The sequence below is a fragment of the Ascaphus truei genome, chromosome 2 (genome assembly GCF_040206685.1).
Source record: "Ascaphus truei isolate aAscTru1 chromosome 2, aAscTru1.hap1, whole genome shotgun sequence".
Lineage (NCBI taxonomy): Eukaryota > Metazoa > Chordata > Amphibia > Anura > Ascaphidae > Ascaphus > Ascaphus truei.
The window spans coordinates 132768775-132788251 of NC_134484.1; the positions used below are offsets into that span (position 1 = coordinate 132768775).

General features: G+C 44.5%; 1 protein-coding gene across 4 annotated transcripts in view; it reads right to left on the minus strand.

Annotated features, from left to right (window-relative positions):
* Positions 1-19477, minus strand: part of CABLES1 (Cdk5 and Abl enzyme substrate 1) — a 180646-nt gene that overhangs the window by 39542 nt on the left and 121627 nt on the right. For 2 of the 4 annotated variants that reach the window (XM_075585126.1, XM_075585120.1), the window contains exons 2-4: positions 8924-8995; positions 6404-6496; positions 4161-4238 (exon numbers count right to left, since the gene is read on the minus strand). In XM_075585126.1, coding sequence (XP_075441241.1) covers positions 4161-4238; positions 6404-6496; positions 8924-8995 — 243 coding nt within the window. The remainder of the gene's footprint in view (positions 1-4160; positions 4239-6403; positions 6497-8923; positions 8996-19477) is intronic. The other 2 variants (XM_075585131.1, XM_075585128.1) reach the window with 1 other exon arrangement.

Consider the following 19477-nt stretch of genomic DNA (forward strand, 5'->3'; position numbering starts at 1 on the left):
AGCCAGTACAATTTGCGATATTTTTTCAGGATGAGGTAAAGCAGAATGTGGGTAAGGGAAAGGAGGGTGCTCCAACCGCTAGAAAACTTATCAATCAATCCATGAATCTTGAAGGACTCCAAAGAGGAAGCGTAATAATGCTTAAGTCACCTCACATACACCTCATGGGGATGATCAAGGTAAAGGTACTCATCTATAATTGGTCATAAAGAATAATCAGAATGTCCTTACCCACTCCTGCAGTTTCTGGTCGTCCACTGTGGCGTGCCAGCCGTAGAGGTAGAGATCCAGAGCAATAGAAATAGAAGAAAAACAGCGCACTGCCAGGGAGTCAGGTGGTGAAAAATAAGCACAAAGCCAGTAAAAACATCACCCCAGGAGGGGAACAAAAACCTCCTACGCGTTTCGGACGGTAGGTCCTTTATTAAGTAGTACCTACCCGTCCGAAACGCGTAGGAGGTTTTTGTTCCCCTCCTGGGGTGATGTTTTTAAATAGGATTTTATTTTTCACCACCTGACTCCCTGGCAGTGCGCTGTTTTTCTTCTATTTCTATTGCTGAGGTAAAGCAGAACACACAGCGTGTCGGGGCGGCACAGGGTTTAACACTCAAGGATTGCTTCTTCCTGCATGGGGGCCTACCTACCCAGCATGCCAGGGAGAGGATAAAAAAATGGGTACTTCCTATAATCTAAAGTGGAACACTCAGGCTACTTTTGGAAGAGGACGTTAAATTAGTGGGCATGGCTGTTCCACTAATGATGTCTGAAACATATTTTTAGATTATGTTTTTTGAGCACCACCCTGCAATTTATTTTGTTTTAGAAGTTAAGCAACAAAAATCCTAACTAGACAGCTACAGGTTAAAGGTTAGACAGCATTACATCTTTAAAATACGACGTAATCTTACATTACTCCAATTAAATTTCCACAATTCTTGTTGACAATAATGTACAGGAAAAAAATATCTTATAGATAGATGGCACAGAATCTCGGTTAAGAAGCCCAACCGCAGCTCAAGACATGTTGAATGTACAAGAAGTCCAGCCAGAACGTAGTAGGATACATCCTAATTAGTTTATAAGCAGTTGAAGGTGACATGTTGTTATAACCATTGCCATTTTACATTTATGGTCAATATGTTTAAAGGGACATGGGTTAGATAAGAGACTGACACCAAATGACCAGGTAAACACAGGGGCCAGGCTAGTCAGTTGCCAATGGAATAGATACAGGAAGAGAAGAGCAACGAGGCAAGCCTTCCATGTATGTATGTATGTATGTATGTATGGCCACGCCCAGTAGCACTCCTTTTGACACTTGTATACATACTGCTGCGGCACAGTTTATTCGAGCATTTGCCCGTTCTGTGCCGCAGCAGTAGCCTGGCGCGCGCCCGAGAGTGACGGGCGCGCGCCGAAGCAGCGGAAGAGCGCCCTCCGATCGGGGCGCTCTCCCTACCGCTGCCGGGTCCGCCGGGTCCCCCGGAACCCCCTGCCGCTGTCCCGCGATCGCGGGACACCAGGGCTCCCTCGGGGAGCCCCTGGACGCGCGTGCAGGGGGCGCACGCTCCCGAAGACGCGTGACCGCGCGTCTATGAAATCTCCCGGCTTGCGGATCTGGCCGCAGTGTAATAAACTGTGTCGCCAGTGTATATATTGTGGTAATTTGGGGGGGGAGGGGTGTTCTGAGAGCTTTCTGGGTATCTGAGTATGTATGTATGTCTTTATATATAGCGCCATTAATGTACATAGCGCTTCACAGCAGTAATACACGTGACAATCATATAAATAACAAATACTGTAATACAAATAACAGATCATGGGAATAAGAGCTTCAGTCATAAAAGAAACATTGTAGAAGAGGAGTCCCTGCTCCAAAGAGCTTACAATCTAATTGGTGGGGAGAACGCACAAAGACAGTAGGAGGGCATTCTGGTAAGTGCGTCTGCAGGGGGCCAAGCTTTATGTATTGTGTATAGTATTAGCCACGGGGCTACTCATATGCTTCTTTAAGCAAGTATGTCTTAAGGTGTATCTATTAAATGTTGATAGAGATGGATAGAGGTGCTAGTCGGGTATTGTGGGGAAGGGCATTCCAGAGGTGTGGGGCAGTCAGTGAGAAAGGTTTAAGGCGGGAGAGGGCTTTAGATACAAAGGGGGGTAGAGAGAAGATATCCTTGAGAAGAACGTAAGAGTCGGGATGGTGCATAGCGAGAAATTAGGGCTGAGATGTAAGGAGGAGCAGAAGAGTGTAAAGCTTTAAAAGTGAGGAGGAGAATTGAGTGCGAAGGGAGTGTATGAAGGGAGTGTATGAAGGGAATTTTTATCCATTGGCGTCTTGGTCCTTTACATGGACCGTTATCAAAATAAAGTGTACACTGTAGTCACCAAACATGTATACCATCAAGAGATACAGGGTGGGGGTGCGCACAAACAAAACTGCCGCCAAGAAACCACTGACCAGCTGGAGAATAGAGACAAATGAAAGAAAAGACAACTGATATACTACAAGAAACAGAATAAAGCAATAATAATAGCAATAGCAAATGTAAAAAGTACAATAAATAAGAGGAGTATTAGTGTAACTAATATAGTAGAAACAACAAGTCATTAATAAACTCACATCGTAAAAGATCCAAATAATTGATCTAATGTGAAAATATTTACATGTCAGTCTATATGGAGAGTTGGTTGTGGGATATAAGTGTCAATGAACTAAATATGCTTCCAATGGCAGATGTAAGGGCACTTTATATAAGGTACAATATATATAGACCATTGTCAAAGGGATAATGCTAGGCACACATATTCCCTAAAGATGCCTAGTAGAGATGTCCTGGGGTGAAGCCAAAGCTTAATACTAAGAACCTATTAGGGGCACAAAATGTGTACTGAACCAGCTTACAGCTCAGCTATAATCGATATCCTGATAGTTTGTAGCGACAATAAAAAGCTGGTCCTGGAACAAAGTCTATAGAGACCGATCACCACTGCAGACCAACAGTAAGTCAAGTGTATGTAACTGCAGCTGGTTTGCAACTATTACTTTATTTCTATCACTTTTAGTTCTGTATTTATCTTTATGCTCCAATGGTTGCAAAGCAACAGATCTGATTGTCACCCTTGGCCTTCCTGCGAAGTAGTTCTCTCGAGGGTTTAAATGTTTGCCGATTGCAGAGTACTCTTTATCTTGATAAAGAGACGTGACGGTCCGAAACGTTGATGGATTACAACTCATGTTTCCTCACACTGCAGTGCCTGCTTCGCTGCTCCCTACATCTCCCAAAATGTATTGTAAGTTACGATACCTTGTAGCGGCTAAACATTAGGGTTCTTCATGGATGAAATGATAGTGTATACAGCTTTCAAAACCTCGTAGGCTTCTTTTCCAAGTGGGTACATTTAAAGAAGCCTGCAGTATGTGGTTTCAAAAGCTGTGTACACCATCATTTAATCTATGAAGAACTGTAATGTTCAATAATGTGGAATAAGTCTTTAGAGATGCATCACAACCTAAAGCTACATTCTTCCAGGACCAATACAGCTCCTAGAACTAGAACTGCATACAAGTACACAGGGAAAGTACTGAACATATAAAATGGCAGAATGTGACATGGACATTTTTATCTTTAAAGCTGCATTCCCACTAGTGGATTTTTCAGAGCTATATACAGTAAACAAATTACTACCCGTAGAATAAGGTTCGTATGGCCCCTTATAAAACATTTTTAATTTCCTAATGTCTCAGATAAACAAAATACACTGTTCCTTTTTCTGATTGTTGCCATGGCAGCCTTATATTCTGAGCGCTGTTTCCTGAGTCAGCGCGGATTATTTACAAGGAAAGCTTGACAAGCAGCCCACGTAAATTCACTATAAATATATAACAGAGAAAGGAAACTGGTACAAATAAGATGGATATTTAAGACTAGTTGGTTCAGAAAATGTGTAGAGTGTTACAGACCCTTATTCAATATGCAATGAGGCTGCTTCTCCGTAGCTGGGAAGCTTCTCAGTTCCATTCTCTCACATGAATAAAGGCCTAAGTGGAAATGCAGCATAACATAGGGTCTGCAGCACAGGTGTGAAAACTGTGACTATGTTTATAACTTTACTTTGGTTACGTTGCAGCACATATATACCTATACATATATACTTACCCAATGTGAGCACAGTCTCTATATGGCAGCACCGAAAATATGCTACAGAATGATCTCCTGCCACTTATTAGGACTATCCTACAAAATGAACCAGAGAACATCATCAATGAATCTTACATTATAAAGCATATTATTACCACTATTAACACAAAATAATGCATTCAATACGGTGTACGTTATCTTAAGCATTATTTTCAATAGCGCTACTGCTAAATAATGCGCCAGCGGTGACGCAATGCAATCACGTTAATGGGAGTGGCAACGTCTGCTACATTTGTACATACTTTGGCCCAGATCCACAAAGCTCCATTAACTCAGAGTAACATCACGCTATCAAAATCAGTAACGGATGTTATTTTCCCTGAGGTTAACGCCAATCGATAAACCTAATTATATGCAAAAACACCAGTCGTTAGAAATTTCATTAGCATAGGTTTAACGGCATGTTAAGTTAACCCTGTCTGCATTAGCTTCAAATAATATGTTCGGCATAATGCCAGTGTAACCTAAAGGTGGTATCACTGTAGCTCCCTCCAGACCCCTAGTTAGCAAAAATGCTTCCCCTGCGGCCTTCAACCTCCTTTCATCCTGTTGCAGTATCATGCGGAGGCAGAGCTTCGGATGGGGGAAGAACTATAGACAAGGGAGGAGCTGCAGGCACTGTGGTGAAAGCATAAACTCCCCATGACAGGGGCGGTGAGGTAGGAGAGATGGAAGATTGAGGGGGTGGGGGAAAGAGTGGGAGAGAGATCCGCACAGAGAGAGAGGGGGAGAGATATCAGCAGAGAGAGAGAGAGAGAGATCAGCACAGAGAGAGAGTGAGGGGGGGGAAAGGATCAGCATGGAGAGAGAGAGGGGGGAGCTAGAAGAATGGCACAGCGAGAGAGAGATGGAGATCATCACCCAGAGAGAGTGAGAGAGGGGGTGAGAAAGCTCACCACAGAGAGAAGGGTGGTGGGGTAGAGAGATCAGCATAGATAGAATGAGAGAGGGGGAGAGAGATCAGCAGAGACAGAGGAGAAATCAACATAGAGAGAGAGGGGAAGAGGTGAGAGATCTGCAGGCAGAGAGAGAGAGAGGGAGAGAATGAAAGAGGGAGAGAGAGGAGAGAGAGAAGGAATGAAAGAGGTACAGAGAGATGTTATCCAGAGCAGTTATGTGGGATTGTAGGAGGAGTTATATTGGCAATAGGAGGAGTTATACGAGAGAGACCTGTATTTGTAGATGCAGGGTTTGCCAACCCCCTGGATGCAGTAAATGCCTGAATAGGGGTCTCTACATGACCATATTCAGTCATCTACATCCGGGGTGCGCAAACTTTTCTGTTTGCATCCCCCTGTCTGCTCCCCTCCCCCCCCCCTTTCCGGCTCTCTGGCATCAGCAGAGTCATTTGACGTCACTTACGCCATTTGACCCCGCGGCGTCATATAACGCTGTGTTGTCTTGGCAACGCTTCGCCGAAGAGCCAGCTGAGAGCACGTAAGAGGGAGTTACAGAGGTCTCTTAATTTAAATGTTGTGGGGAAAAGCGAAGGGGCCTCTGTAAACGCTGTACCGCCCCCCTGCCCCCAGAAAATCTCGCGCCCCCGTCCCTGAGTTTGCGCACCCTTGATCTACGTCATCAAGGGGGCTGGGCAGCAATTGTAAAACTGCATCTACTTCATTTAGGGGGTTTCCAAGACCCTGCATCTGACCTTCAGCGCTGCGGGATGATGCTGTAGATGGGGACAGAGATGAGACGGCTGCAGACAGGGACAGGACCTAGCTGTGCAGCTCTTCTAAATGTTAGTATTGGTTTTCTCTCACAGCAGATGGCCTGAACGGATTAACATTGCGGGGTCCCATTCATACGCATGGACCCCCACAGCATTAATCCTCCCGGGTCACGGCCGCCGGACCTCGCTGCAGCTGCACGTGAACGCGGCACAGAGAACAGTAAGCTTTGCTACATCTGCAGCTAACGCAAGGGTCCGCTACAGCTGAAAACAGCACTTAGCACTGCATTAGTGAGCTTTGAAGATACCCATTAATTCAATACAAAGCTTTGTGGATTTGGGCCATGATAGGTTAAAATAAAGATTAAAGGCAAAAAGAAAGTTACTTAAAAAATGTAGGACACTCATGTATTACATCAATTCAGAGCACGTTAGGCTTGTTGTGCAGATTAGAATGTACTGTAAATAACCACAGTACTACATCCTCCTTGCATTACTACCAGGGGAATCCTGTTTGTTTGCACGTTACCTGCCATTCTTGGTGTCATGCTGTTTCATGCTCTTGATAAAATGAACCTTCTTGAAGTTCTTTGGTCTGGGTGAACCGGACAGAGTCCGACATCTGAAAAAAAAGAAGAAAAAAAATGCAATTAAAGCCTGAAGTGAGGCCTTTCACGGGATCCCAACACAAAGACAGGAAGGAAAGACCAGACAAATGACTCCGGCCTCCTCCCGTTTCACAGACGGCGGCAGCAGGAACGCCGAAAAAGCCGTCTGGGAATGTATTTTTCTACATTGTAACATGCTCTCAAATAGCTGCATATTAATTCCTTCAATGTAACCATTTGTTGTAGAAGAGGCCAAACAATTAATTGTGGATGTCTCTGAAAGTAAACCTGTTTAACCTGTTCACTTCCAGAGACCAGCAACGCACTGCAATCTACTATAGACCTGCCAGGAACAAAAACGGATTAAAAAAAACAAAAAAAACAATAATAATTTATCACACATTCACAATGAGCAACAATAACCCCTTTTATATATTATTTAGAGCAATCCCAAAGAAGATTTAATGTGTTAGTCCTGAAATGTGTGTAATATATAGGTGAATAAATAGTCAATGTGTCATCTAGAATTATTGTAAATGGAAACATCCTTTTTAAATACAATACATTCTAATTTATTCCATTTTGAAATGTCATCTCCATGGAGGTACGTTCTACATGCATCTTTAATTGATCTTGACATGTATATAACTCATGTTATGCTAAATTAAATTATGATGGTTAGACTTGGTGGCATTTAATATATCAAGCACCTTCAAGTGTATGTTGTCAGCATGTCATCATTATAAAAATACCCACTGTTAAATATGGATATATATATTTTTTACATGCATTGATAGAAGAAGTATTTGTGACTTAAGCCTTATCGAAAACAAAACTTGCTTTTTTACATCAATTAACCCTAATGCCTGTCACAAAGATAAAACATGGAACATACAGTAGCTATTCATGATTCCCAAAGCTATATATCTGCTGTCACTTTATAATGATGATTAAAACCAGGAGTAACCCCATAAAGACGTTTAAATCAATAACTACAAGATATTCATTTTAAAATAAAACCTTTAGCAAGGATGATTGATGTTTCGAAATAGAAACTTTTAGACATGTCCTTGATTCCTCTAAAAATGCATAGTGAGAGGTCACTTAAACTTCTCCCCTGATCTACATACCAAGAGATGCGTGCACTACAATATCTTACACATGTAGCCAGGTTCCCCTGGTCCCCCTCCCCTCACACCTCCGCTACGGGCATTGGAATTGCCGGCTAGTCAGGGGGAACAGCGGCACATCCGGCTAGTGGGGCCGCCATCTTGCCAGTCGCACATGTGCTTAGGACGCATCGCGCATGCGCAGTACGGTCGCGAGCGGTGGCCATCTTAGGTACAGGCTCCGCAGAGGGACTACATGTCCCAGAAGCCCCAGTGGCTGCTAGACACGCGGCGCAGCACAGCCAATAGCCTTCACAATCGGAGCAGTTAGATACAATTGGCGCGCTTCAGAGGGACTACACCAGTCGGGAGCAGGACGGAGAGGAAGAAGGTAGTGTCCAGGGAGCAGTGCTCCACTGGACTAGGCCAGAGTTCCCCCCAGGTCTAAGCTAGGCCCCAACTCCCTGTAGATTGTGTGTGTGCAGAGAAGGCCCATAGATAGGGACGCTTCCCCAGTACTGCATAGTGTCAGGGACGCAGTGAGAGACGCTGCGCAGTGACTTGCGGCCTGTGGTCTGGGACCAGACCACCATCTACTAAGACAGCGGTGCGCAATCTGTGGGGCGCGACCCCCAGGGGGGGCGCGAGACTGCCAACGGGGGGCGCGGGGTTTACAGAGGCCCCACGCGCTTCCCGAAGGCACTTAAATTAAGTGCCGGGGGAGCTGCAGGGCCTCTGTAAACCATACTTACCCGTGGCTCCGGCGGCTTCCTCCCGGCGTCGCCATGGCAACGCGGCGTCAAAATGACGCTGCGAGGTCATGTGACGTCACGTTGCTATGGCAACGTGACGTCATTACGCCGGTGCGAGGGTAAGTTGGGGCTGGGGGGGGCGCGGGAGTGAGGGGACAGCCGGCAGGGGGGCGCAGGGAAAAAAGTTTGCGCCCCCCTGTACTAAGAGACTCTTTATGGTGACACACCCCAGCGGGAGTCCACCCCACGCAGAGGCGGACGCCTTCGTTGGACGGACCGAAGCAACATACGTCGGTGGATCATACGGATCCTTTGTGTTGTTCAGCGGTACACGGAGCAGGCCTCCTGTGAGCCACTCAGGTAACGCACCACATGTAGTTTCCTTTAGACACGGGGAAAGGGGGCTACAAAACAGGACATACACCACCCCCAAATTTAGACTAGGGTCTAAACTAGCTCTAAATAGCAACTGTCCCAAGTTGGTGGCCCTTGAGGACTGGAGTTGCCTCCCCTAGTCTAGACTCATAACTTTAAAAATAGAAACAATGTGATAGTCTAAAATGAAATAAAACACGTTTACCTCCGTAAGGGAGCATTTTCTTCAATGTCTTCAAGTGTTTCTAAAGAGGACCGCTGTGAGATCAGGCGTCGCCTACATAGGAAAAAGAATTAAATACATTTAGGCAAGAGGTGGGGGCCAGCAAAAAATATCATTTGCTAAGACACAATAAAAAAAGATGTCGGGTAAAGATAATCTTTGGTTGACTAGCAAAGGCTTTAGATGTATGTTATCAAAAGTTATTATTTACCTTCTTCAGACTCAGAGTAATAAGTTGCTGTTAAGTGCACTTTACCCTCTACATTCAACCTATGGAATATACCACTTGAGCTCACTTAAGTCTTAGGCTGCGCTTATAGTGCTGACGACGTCGCCTGAAAACAAAAGCATTGCCGCCGTCGCGTGCGCTCATAGTAAGCGCGGAGCGACGGGAGCGACGGCAGCAACGCGAATCCTGAACGCGATAAAATTTGATTTTTCAGAGGCAGCCTCTGAACCAATCAATGGCCAGGTCGCCAGCGACGTTGCCGAAAGTTAAATTATACCTTTCGCGGGTGGCGACGGGTGACATCACCTGTCGAGTCGCGCGCACTAAAAGCGCGGCCTTAGGCTGCGGCTCCGCAGGCGCTGACCGCGCTTATGCTTGAGTGGTAACGTCACCAACTCTCCAAGCATGAGCGCAGGTGTCCTGCGAATTTTGCGAGCGCACGCGGGTGGGGTTGCATGGAGGGGCCTACTGAGCACGCTTCGAACACTCTTTTTTTTACTTCCCAAGCGCCGTGTGAGCGGGGACGTGAGAATTCCCTTTGTGAACTCGGCAAGCGCCGCCCGCTCAGCGCTAGCGGGGACGAAGCCTTAGGCTGCGTCCATAGAAGGACAAGCAGCGCTGAGCCACGCGGACGATCCGGGCCCAGCGACGTCACTGCCCCGCCTCCCACCACCTCCCCCCGCCTCCCGATCGCGGACGCTGGCTCGCCTGCATGTGCATGAAATAGCTCATGCTTGATCAGGTGATCATCAGCGTCCGCGCGGCTCAGCGCTGCTCCACGTTCTCTGTACGCAGCCTTAGGGACAACTGCCTCTTCAAACGTTTAGCCAAACTCTGTGTCTTTGACTGCCTTCTGTTTACACCCAGATACCCTTTCAATGCTGGTGGATTAAGCAATGGGGCCAAGATACAGTGACTTCATTAAAGGCATCAACGAAACAAACATTTGAGCTGTATTTCAGAAGTTCTAAGGGTTCGTCCAGGGTGGTGCTGAGCGGGCACGCACGCTCACTCTAGACACGTTGCGACAATGCACGTGTCCTGCGTGAGCGGGCGGGCGCACCTGCTCGGCGCTCAGCCGCTTGCCGAGCAAGCAAATTTGAATTTGCCCCTCTAAAGCGCGTCACGTGAGCGGTTCGCCCAGCGCGCCTCTACCCACCCTGGACGAGGCCGTATATATGTGGCTGTCACAAGCGCAGGTGTGTAAAGTTCAAAAGTCCCCTCCATCCAACATGCTATGGGATGTGAAAAGTTACGCTTTTATAAATCTGTCTCTTCCTTCACCACCTCTTCGAAATACCGTCCAAATCTAACAAACGATAATTGCTACTTCAACATGTAATGTCCTGTATAAGGGAAATAAAATGTTGTATTTGTAACTAGTATCCGGGGAAAACGTGACAGACTTTTCAATTCGTTTTAAAATCTGTCTCCGTTTGCTTTGCCCATTTTGTTCATGTACAACGTGTGCATATTTTGTTGTTTGTACCACAAAGACTGGGGGGTGGGGTGGGGGGAGAATGCAAGCTAAATCCGGTACGATAAAGAAAGCTGTTACCCTTTGCAAATGAGCTTTCTACGCTGTCTCATAGGAAGAAAATGAATTTTAAATCTGGAACGTGCAGAAAGCTGCAGCTCTTCTTATGGAACCACTTCCAGATATGAACTTTCCTGCTGCCTTGAACATGGCATTTGATTACAAACACTTCCATTGGAAAACTCCATGCCTTCCCAAAATGTGGAAACACAGAGATCCAAACAATTCAACGCCTAGATGAGATAGGTTTGTGAGTAGAGGTGGGCGAATCCGCCGAAATCCGTTTCCCGGATTTTTGCGGATGTTACACTCATGATCCGTCTCGCCGTGTAACATCTGCAAACGGATTTGAGTGGCTTCAATCCGAGTGGATTCATCAAAATCTGCCTATTGATACAACCCGTGGACGGATTTGTAGAATTCAAATCAGTCCACGGGTTGCAGAATCCGCGGTGTGTATAGGTAATAATAATTGAAAATAAAAATCAGCAAAACGCGAGTCGCCGTTTTTAACATTGATCCGCTGAAATCCGCGGACCAAACTAACCAGCCGATCTGCTGCGGATCCAAATTTGTCCATCTCTATTTATGAGCTGTGACCCAGTGTAATTCAGTGGAGTAGGAAGGAGAGATAGAGGCAGCACAAGACAGTACTCTTATTTCCTGCCTATATATTGTATTTAATTTATTTATCAAATGTTTTACCAGGAATTACAGGCTAAAGCTGTCAAATTCCGGGCATTATTGAGATCCCTGCTCTCTGATTAGTTAAAATTCTGGGCATTATTTATTCAGTAATGCCCGTAAATTTTTGGCAGCTTGCCAAGTTTTTATTTCAAGCCAATCAGCTTTTCCTTTGTTAGAACAGCTCTGAGACAGGGCAGGGGATTGATCAGGAGGCAGAGGCCAGGCAGTGACTCCTCCCACTCCCTCCATGAACAATGCTCCTGGTCACAGTGAAGAGAGTGTGTTTATAGCTGCAAAGTAAGTGTCTTTCTGCAGAGTTTGTTTGTAGCTGCTGTTTCTGGCTTTCTAGTGTATGTGTCACCAGCAGCAGCGTTTGTGGGTGTAGCTGCAGAGTTTGTGTGTAGCAGCAGCTTGTGTGTGTGTGTAGAGCTGCAGTGTGTTGGGTGTGAAGCTGGTGTGTAGAGCTGCACTATGTGTGTGTGTGTGTAGCAGCAGTTTGTGTTGTTTGTGTTTAGAGCTGTAGTGTGTGTCTGTGTGTTTGTGTGTGTGTGTACACATAGGGGGCGGCAGTGTGTGGATATAGATAGCTGCAGTGTAAGTGTATATAGAGGTGCTTTAATGTATTTACCATTTTAATAAAAAAATCTATATAACTGTACAAAAGTGTCTTATTTATGAAAAAAGACTATATTTAGCCTTTAATAGTAATAATCCCCTCAGAACAGGGCATTACTGGCCAATAATGCCCTGTTCTTCTGGGATTATTACTTAAGTAATACTGTACATCGTTACCTCTCGTTTTCAAGTACCCTATTTCCTTGATTCTAAGACGCACCTTTTTTCCGATTTTCACATGTATGAAATTGGGGTGCGTCTTAGAATCGATGTATTTAAAAAATGAAAAGAAAAAAAAAAGTGTCCACAGTACTAACCCCCTCTTTTCACTTACCATGTTTCAGGAGAGGTCCCATGTTAGCGGAGGATGAAGTGGGCGGCGGTGGCAGGAGAGGTCCCACGTCTGCAGATGGTTGAAGATGGACAGCGAGCGGGAGTGCGGCGGGACAGGTCCCAAGTCTGCAGGTGAATGAAGATAAGACAGCGGGCGGGCGTACGGCGGAGGCAGGAGATCATAATAGCAGGAGATCTGAGCAGGAGCAGAGTGGCATAGGAGAACGGCTGGGAAGGTGCACACTGTAACACCGGAAGTTGACCGGTGTCTTCCGGTTACAGTGTGCACCTCCCAAGCCGTTCCCCTGTGCCACTCTGCTCCTGCACAGCTCTCCTGCTATTATGATCTCCTGCCTCCACCACCGCACGTCCGCTGTCTTCTTATCTTCATTCACTTTGGACCTGTCCTGCCGCCGCCGCACTCTTGCCCGCTGTCCATCTTCCACCATCTGCAGACGTGGGACCTCTCCTGCCACCGCCGCCCGCTTCATCCTCCGCTGACATGGGACCTCTCCTGAAACATGGTAAGTGAAAGAGTAATTTTCCTCGATTGTAAGGTCCTAATCGATGGTGCGTCTTACAATGGAGGAAATACGGTATGTCCTGGGCACAGAGTTATAACAATACATGGTTACATTAAAAAAAACAGGGGTGATACAGTCAATTCACAGACATTTCATGGACAGAGAGAGTCAGTAAATGGTGTACAGGGGATAAAAGGGCTGGTGAGTTTCAGATTGAAATAGAGCACCAAACGCCTCACATAGGTATTTTGTTTGGCAATGCAAACTACTGTAGTAAGGAGTACCAATACTGCCTCACTCATCCTGCGTGCCCAAAATTATTAGAAATAAGCAAACAATTTGCCAAAGCACACGAAGCAGACAAATATGGGTGTTTCACTGTAAGCAGTTCATTGCAAACCAATTGATACCAATGAAATATCTGAAATGATACTTGTAAAATACAACATTATAAGATAAACATGCCAAAGTATTTTGCTTTTTTTCTGCAAAAAATCGTTGCAAAGTAAGATGAGATATCTTTACATATCTCTATAAATGATGTACTGTAATATAGCACAATTACTGTGGTTATTTTGAAATCATAGTCTTAAAAAAGGATTGTAATATGACTTTAAAAAATATACCCATTATGCACCAGAGTTAGGATTGAAGCAGGGGATTTCCAAAGCTGCTGCGTTGATTTCAGCTCCAGGAACCCCCCGAGATACTTACAAACATATATAGGGTACCAGTAGCAGCTCTGGCGGAGCAGTGCAGGGATATCGAAATGTCAGCTTCAATGTCCTGAGGGCCAATAAGAAGCCGTGATGTCATCCCTTGCGACTTCCTATTGGCCCGCGAGACCAGGACCTTTCAACAGCTCCGAGATACCTGGCACCCACTACAGAGGCAAGTATCTCAGGAAGCAGTGGGTCCCCGGATCTGAAATGAACATAGTTCAGCTCCGGAGACCCCCTGCTTCAAACCTATTAAACATATACAAATAAAACATGCAGCTTGGACTGCTGCTTTAGAAACTTCCCCGGGCACAGGAATGCCAACGTGGAGTTGCTTGTTCATAACTTGTCCCTGACCAAATGAAGTGTAACACAAGTGACATATCCGATTCAATCAGAACTTGATGAAATGCCAGTCCCACCAACACAAGTATTTATTCTGTCCTCCCTTGCATTGTCCAGTCAGCGCGTACATTTAGAATGGCTATCAACGGAGCCAACAATGAAATACCACGCTGGACACGGATTGGCTTCAGCATTCGGCTAGTGGTGTGTGTTCCTATTCAAGCGTTGATCATAACCTTTTCACGGTTAAGCTTCAGCTCGACCTCAATAAGAGAAGCTGCTGGAAGTGTAAACAAGGCCTGGGTCAGGCAAGGTAACTGAAAGGCAGGCTGATGTAACCACAATAGGTGAGTAATAGTGTTACACAATACGGCACGCTTTTGTCTGCACAAGCCTTCCAGAGCAATAATACTCAGTCCCGTTTTCGAGGATCTAGCATGAGCATGCATAACGGAAATAATGGGTGTTAACCTGTTGGGTGCCTGGAGGGTGCACCTTGATACTATTGTGTGCCAGTCAGCAGTCCTTTCCTTTAAACCAGTGGGGCTCAACTCCAGTCCTCAAACCTCCCCCCCCCAAAGGTCAGGTTTTAAGGATATCCCAGCTTCAGTCAAAGACTGAGCCACTGAGTGAGCCACCTATGCTGAAGCAGGGATATCCTTAAAGCCTGACCTGTTGGGGAGGTCTTGAGGACTGGAGTTGAGCCCCAATGCTTTAAACCACTAATGGATTGTAACACATTTATTTTGCTTTCCATTGTGCCGATCTTGTCTTGATATTTTGTAGTGGTTAGAAATAGAAAGGGGCTGCATTTTCTTCTCACAAACAGTAGAAGTGTGTCCTGATTAAGGGCTTCAAGTTCACGTCTCTGCTATCCACATACTGTATGTACCCTCTGCAGTTTACAGAGACGCTGTTGCTTTAAAACTATCTCACTGACTTTTTCACTGCCAGAGCTGATCTGCAGGTCTCTCTCTGCAAGAAATGTGTAAGCTACTTCTTCTCAAGTTGTGTACGGTGAAGGGTTACTTTCACGTGCCTTGCCCATGAGTATGGAGCAGGAGGAGGAAAACAGACACTGTGTATTGAGAGCAGAATCTGAAGTTGCCATTTTTGAGGTTTCACAAAAAAAATGTTTTAAATCCACACCTACATAAAAAAAAAATGTAAGGATTTCAGGGGCATACGGTATTTGATTGGGATGAAAAACCAAAGCAAAAGCCATTTAAAAAAGAAAAAAGGTTTCCTTCTTGTGCTGGCTATCCCATACATTAAATTAGTTAAAGAAATACAAATGTTTTACAAATTTGGTTTCAAGCCTAAATGCTGTAAATAATCTAACATTGCCATGATAAAGAGATTAATTGTGCGTTGCTGCTGGTCATGACATTGTCATTTGTACTGGTGACCTAATGAATATTCTTAAAAATACACAATACCATACAGTATATTTATTAAATGTAACCCCCGCCCCCCCTCCCAACATGGCTGTTGTATGCTGGGCCCCGCTCTGGGTTGCTATGGGGATCCAGACGTCACACAGGGGTATATAAGGAGGAGGGACTATTATGGAAGGTTAGGTTCCAGGAGGAAATGAGGAGAGGAGCCTCGGGGAGAGTAGATAAATAATATGTATAAAGTAATAGTATAGACCAGGCCCCTCTGTATATGTTGTAGATAGGGACAGTATCTGTTAAGTTAGGATCCCCGAAAGACGGAATGGAGTACTGAATAAGTAATAGAAGGGAATATGGCACGCCATAGCGGGCCTCAGAATAGAGAGCTCCCTTATCAACTCTAACCGCGGATCTGCGCTAATATTCCTCAGCAGTCTGTGTGGAAGTGGCAGTTCCCAGACAGGCAAAACGTACCCGGTCAAGTAAGAAAGACCCGTCAGGATCAATACCGATCCTGGTTACTCAGAGCAACTAAGTCACAGTACCTTCATTTGAGTGTTAAGAGTGGGCACTGATGGAAGAACTGTATTCGTTGAGCGGTCCCTGTCCATGGGGATATGAATAATTGACTGTCGTACTACAAAAATTCCTGGTATCTATTATTCTACAACCTTGCTGTCTCATCGCCAGCCACCTTAATCCAGCTCCTGAGTGACAACAATCAAGACTTTCTTAAAGTAAAAACTGCTGGAGGTTTCTATGTGATCAGAAGACACACACACACACACACACACACACACACACACACACACACACACACACACACACACACACACACACACACACACACACACACACACACACACACACACACACTGTGCTTTGTTTTTGTATGTTTGTTTTTATCCTGCCCTGTTATGTTTAACAAAAACCTATAACACTTCTAGCACAATAACACAGATGCTGCTCTCTGACCCTCCCAGCCAGGATACCAATCTGTTCCTTATCCTGTATGCCTTATCAGCTCTTCATGTCTGGAGATGCTATTCAGCTTGTGAAAGATGACAGCTTTTCCAGGAGAGCACAGGTGAGCAGCCACGCATTTACTGAAAACAATTAATCTCCTGCCCCCCTTTTTAACACTTAACCTTTTTGCTGATGAGGGCCAGGGAGGCACAGCACATCAATGGAATGGCTGAACTAAATAAAGAGAGGTCTAGTAAACCCATTGGCACGAGGAACAAGCATGTTGCAATGAGAAACAAAACAAGCACACATTTCTTTTGGGTCATTGCCTTGGTTTTTTGGGTAGTTTGCTGAAATCAAAGGTCAAACAGGTAAAGTAAAGGAAAAAGGCCTACAACAGACACTATAAAGGGGCAGTCCTGCCGGAGGACAAAAGTGAACGAAGGACATGGGGCATGTTTAACCGGTTGAGTGCCACAGTACCTCTGGGAAGTCACGACCATGTGATCGCTCACAGAAGATGAGAAGTCTCTGATCGCGTTACCCCCACACAGGAATGCGCAGTACAATCTCCCCCCTCCACCCTCCACAAATGAGCAAAAGCAAAACACGGAGCTACTATGTCAGACACACCTTATACTGTGGCGGCTAAAAGGGCACCCAAAGGGTTTATCGGTTACATGAACGAGACTGACAACTTTATTAAATACGTTTAAAAAAAAAAAAAGAACACCCACTGTACACATTTTTACATTTATTTTTACTTTTATCGTTTCCCTGGTGAAAGCATGCTGCGGGGGGGGGGGGGGGGGGAGATTTACTATCAGCATTTAATGTCTTTTGGTCATAAGGCTGTTTGATCCATTGTTAGTTTTGAATGGTCTTCTTTGCAAAGTATTTATGTATTCAAAAAAAGGTTGAACATCTTTTTAGATGGGAAAGGTATACAGGGATATACAAATAAGTATACATGGGAAGGATGTTGATCCAGGGATTAATCCGATTGCCAATTCTTGGAGACAGGAAGGAATTAATTTTTCCCCTTAATGGGGTTTTTTATTTGCCTTCCTCTGGATCAATATGTAAGTATAGATATAGGATAAAGTAGCTGTTGTCTAAATTTAGCATAGGTTGAACTTGATGGACCTATGTCTTTTTTCAACCTCATCTACTATGTAACTATGTAACTATGTAGCCATCAGTAATCAAACAGAGAAACATAAGAAGCTGATACGCTTAGATCCAGTGTTCCTGACAAAGATGTGACACTTATTTTATTTGTATCTTGTGGAAAATTAATAAGCAAGACAGTTACTTTAATGGTTATCAAATCTTTCTAAGGAATTACACTATTGAATTGCTTAATTTGTTATTTCAGTGGCTACAATGACCTGACACTATATTAGGTAAATAATGTAAAACAAAACTAAAACGTACAGCACCAAACAAGAAATTAGTTAATACAGTTTATACCTAGAAAATATATGACATTATTAAACAGCACATTATATAAGTTATGGTGGGTAAAAAGTGACAAAAACCCTCCACCGTACAGTGTACAGCAAATAAAAATACCACTTGTGAGCACATTCACATGTCTCAGACAGGTCTGCAACCCTACTTTACCCATTATCTCCTAACATACAGTGCTTCCACTGCAGCTAGGGATTCTGGGAAATGGCATGCAAATGAGCACAGTGTCACCTTTTGCTTCTTGTCCATTTTAACATGGAACCCTTAAGCTTATGCTCAGTGCATTACACAGCCTTTCTGCACAGTCTGGGTTAAGCTGTCAACCAATACATACATAATAAAGGAGAATAAATTGTGCCGTTTCATGTAGTCAGAATGATATGCTTAAAAGTTTAAAGTTAGGTGAATGAAAAACAAAAAAGGGTGGGGGAGAAACAAGCATATATTAAATCACTTGTAAGGGACAGTGAAAAATAGGACCGATCATCCATCAGTGGTGTGAAGGGGGGTGTAGGGGATACATTGTAAAATTAACAGCGGAGCAGGGAGAAACATTACAAAAATCTTGTGTAAGAAACCCTATATCAGTATTAAGTCCTCTATTTGTGTGTCAAAGAGTGTGTTCAGTTCAACCGTGTCCCGTTTTTGAGTGCTTTTAAACATTCAGCTGCGGATTTGAATTGTTAAGTCATTTCTGGACTGACCTGACACCTTCTTCATGGTGTTGTAACTTCTGTTTGAGGTTTGGCAGTTGCCGTAATGCAAGAATGGGAGGTTTGGGTAAGAAGTCTTTTATTTCATGTTTTATCCTCTGTCAGCATGGGTTGATCTTTGATCATTTTTCACATGCGCCCCTAGGGCAGGGTTTTCTTTTTGTATGGGAGCAGAAGTTCTCGTGGGGTTTTTAGTGCAGATGTGATTTATTTATTTTATTTTATTTATAAAATGTTTTACCAGGAAGTAATACATTGAGAGTTACCTCTCGTTTTCAAGTATGTCCTGGACATAGTTAATGACAAATAATACATGTTTACAAATACAGTTACATAAATGAACAGGGTATACATTATATACAAGACATTGCATGCACAGTTACAGGAGATGTATATTATAGGCGTATGTAACAGTTACAGACCAGATTAAAATGTGAGACAGTCTTAGTTTTGAAAGAACTTAAACTGGTGGTGGCTGTGAGAGTCTCCGGTAGGTTGTTCCAGTTTTGGGGTGCACGGTAAGAGGAGGAGCGGCCGGATACTTTGTTGAGCCTTGGGACCATGAACAGTCTTTTGGAGTCTGATCTCAGGTGATAGGTGCTGCATGGGGTAGGGTTGAGGAGCTTGTTCAGATAGATGGGTAGCTTGCCCAGAAAGTATTTGAAGGGAAGACAGGAAAGGTGAACTTTGCGCCTCGACTCAAGTGATGACCTATCTAGTTCTTTGAGCATTTCGCAGTGATGTGTGTTGTAGTTGCATTGGAGAACAAAACGACAAATTGAATTCTAGAGGGTGTCAAGTTTGCTAAGGTGGGTTTGGGGTGCTGAGCCATATACTATATCTCCATAGTCTATAATTGGCATTAGCATCTGCTGTGCGATACGCTTTCTGACCAGCAGGCTTAGGGAGGATTTGTTCCTGTAAAATACCCCTAGTTTGGCATAGGTCTTGGTTGTCAGGGTATCAATGTGCATCCCGAATGTTAAGTGGGAGTCATC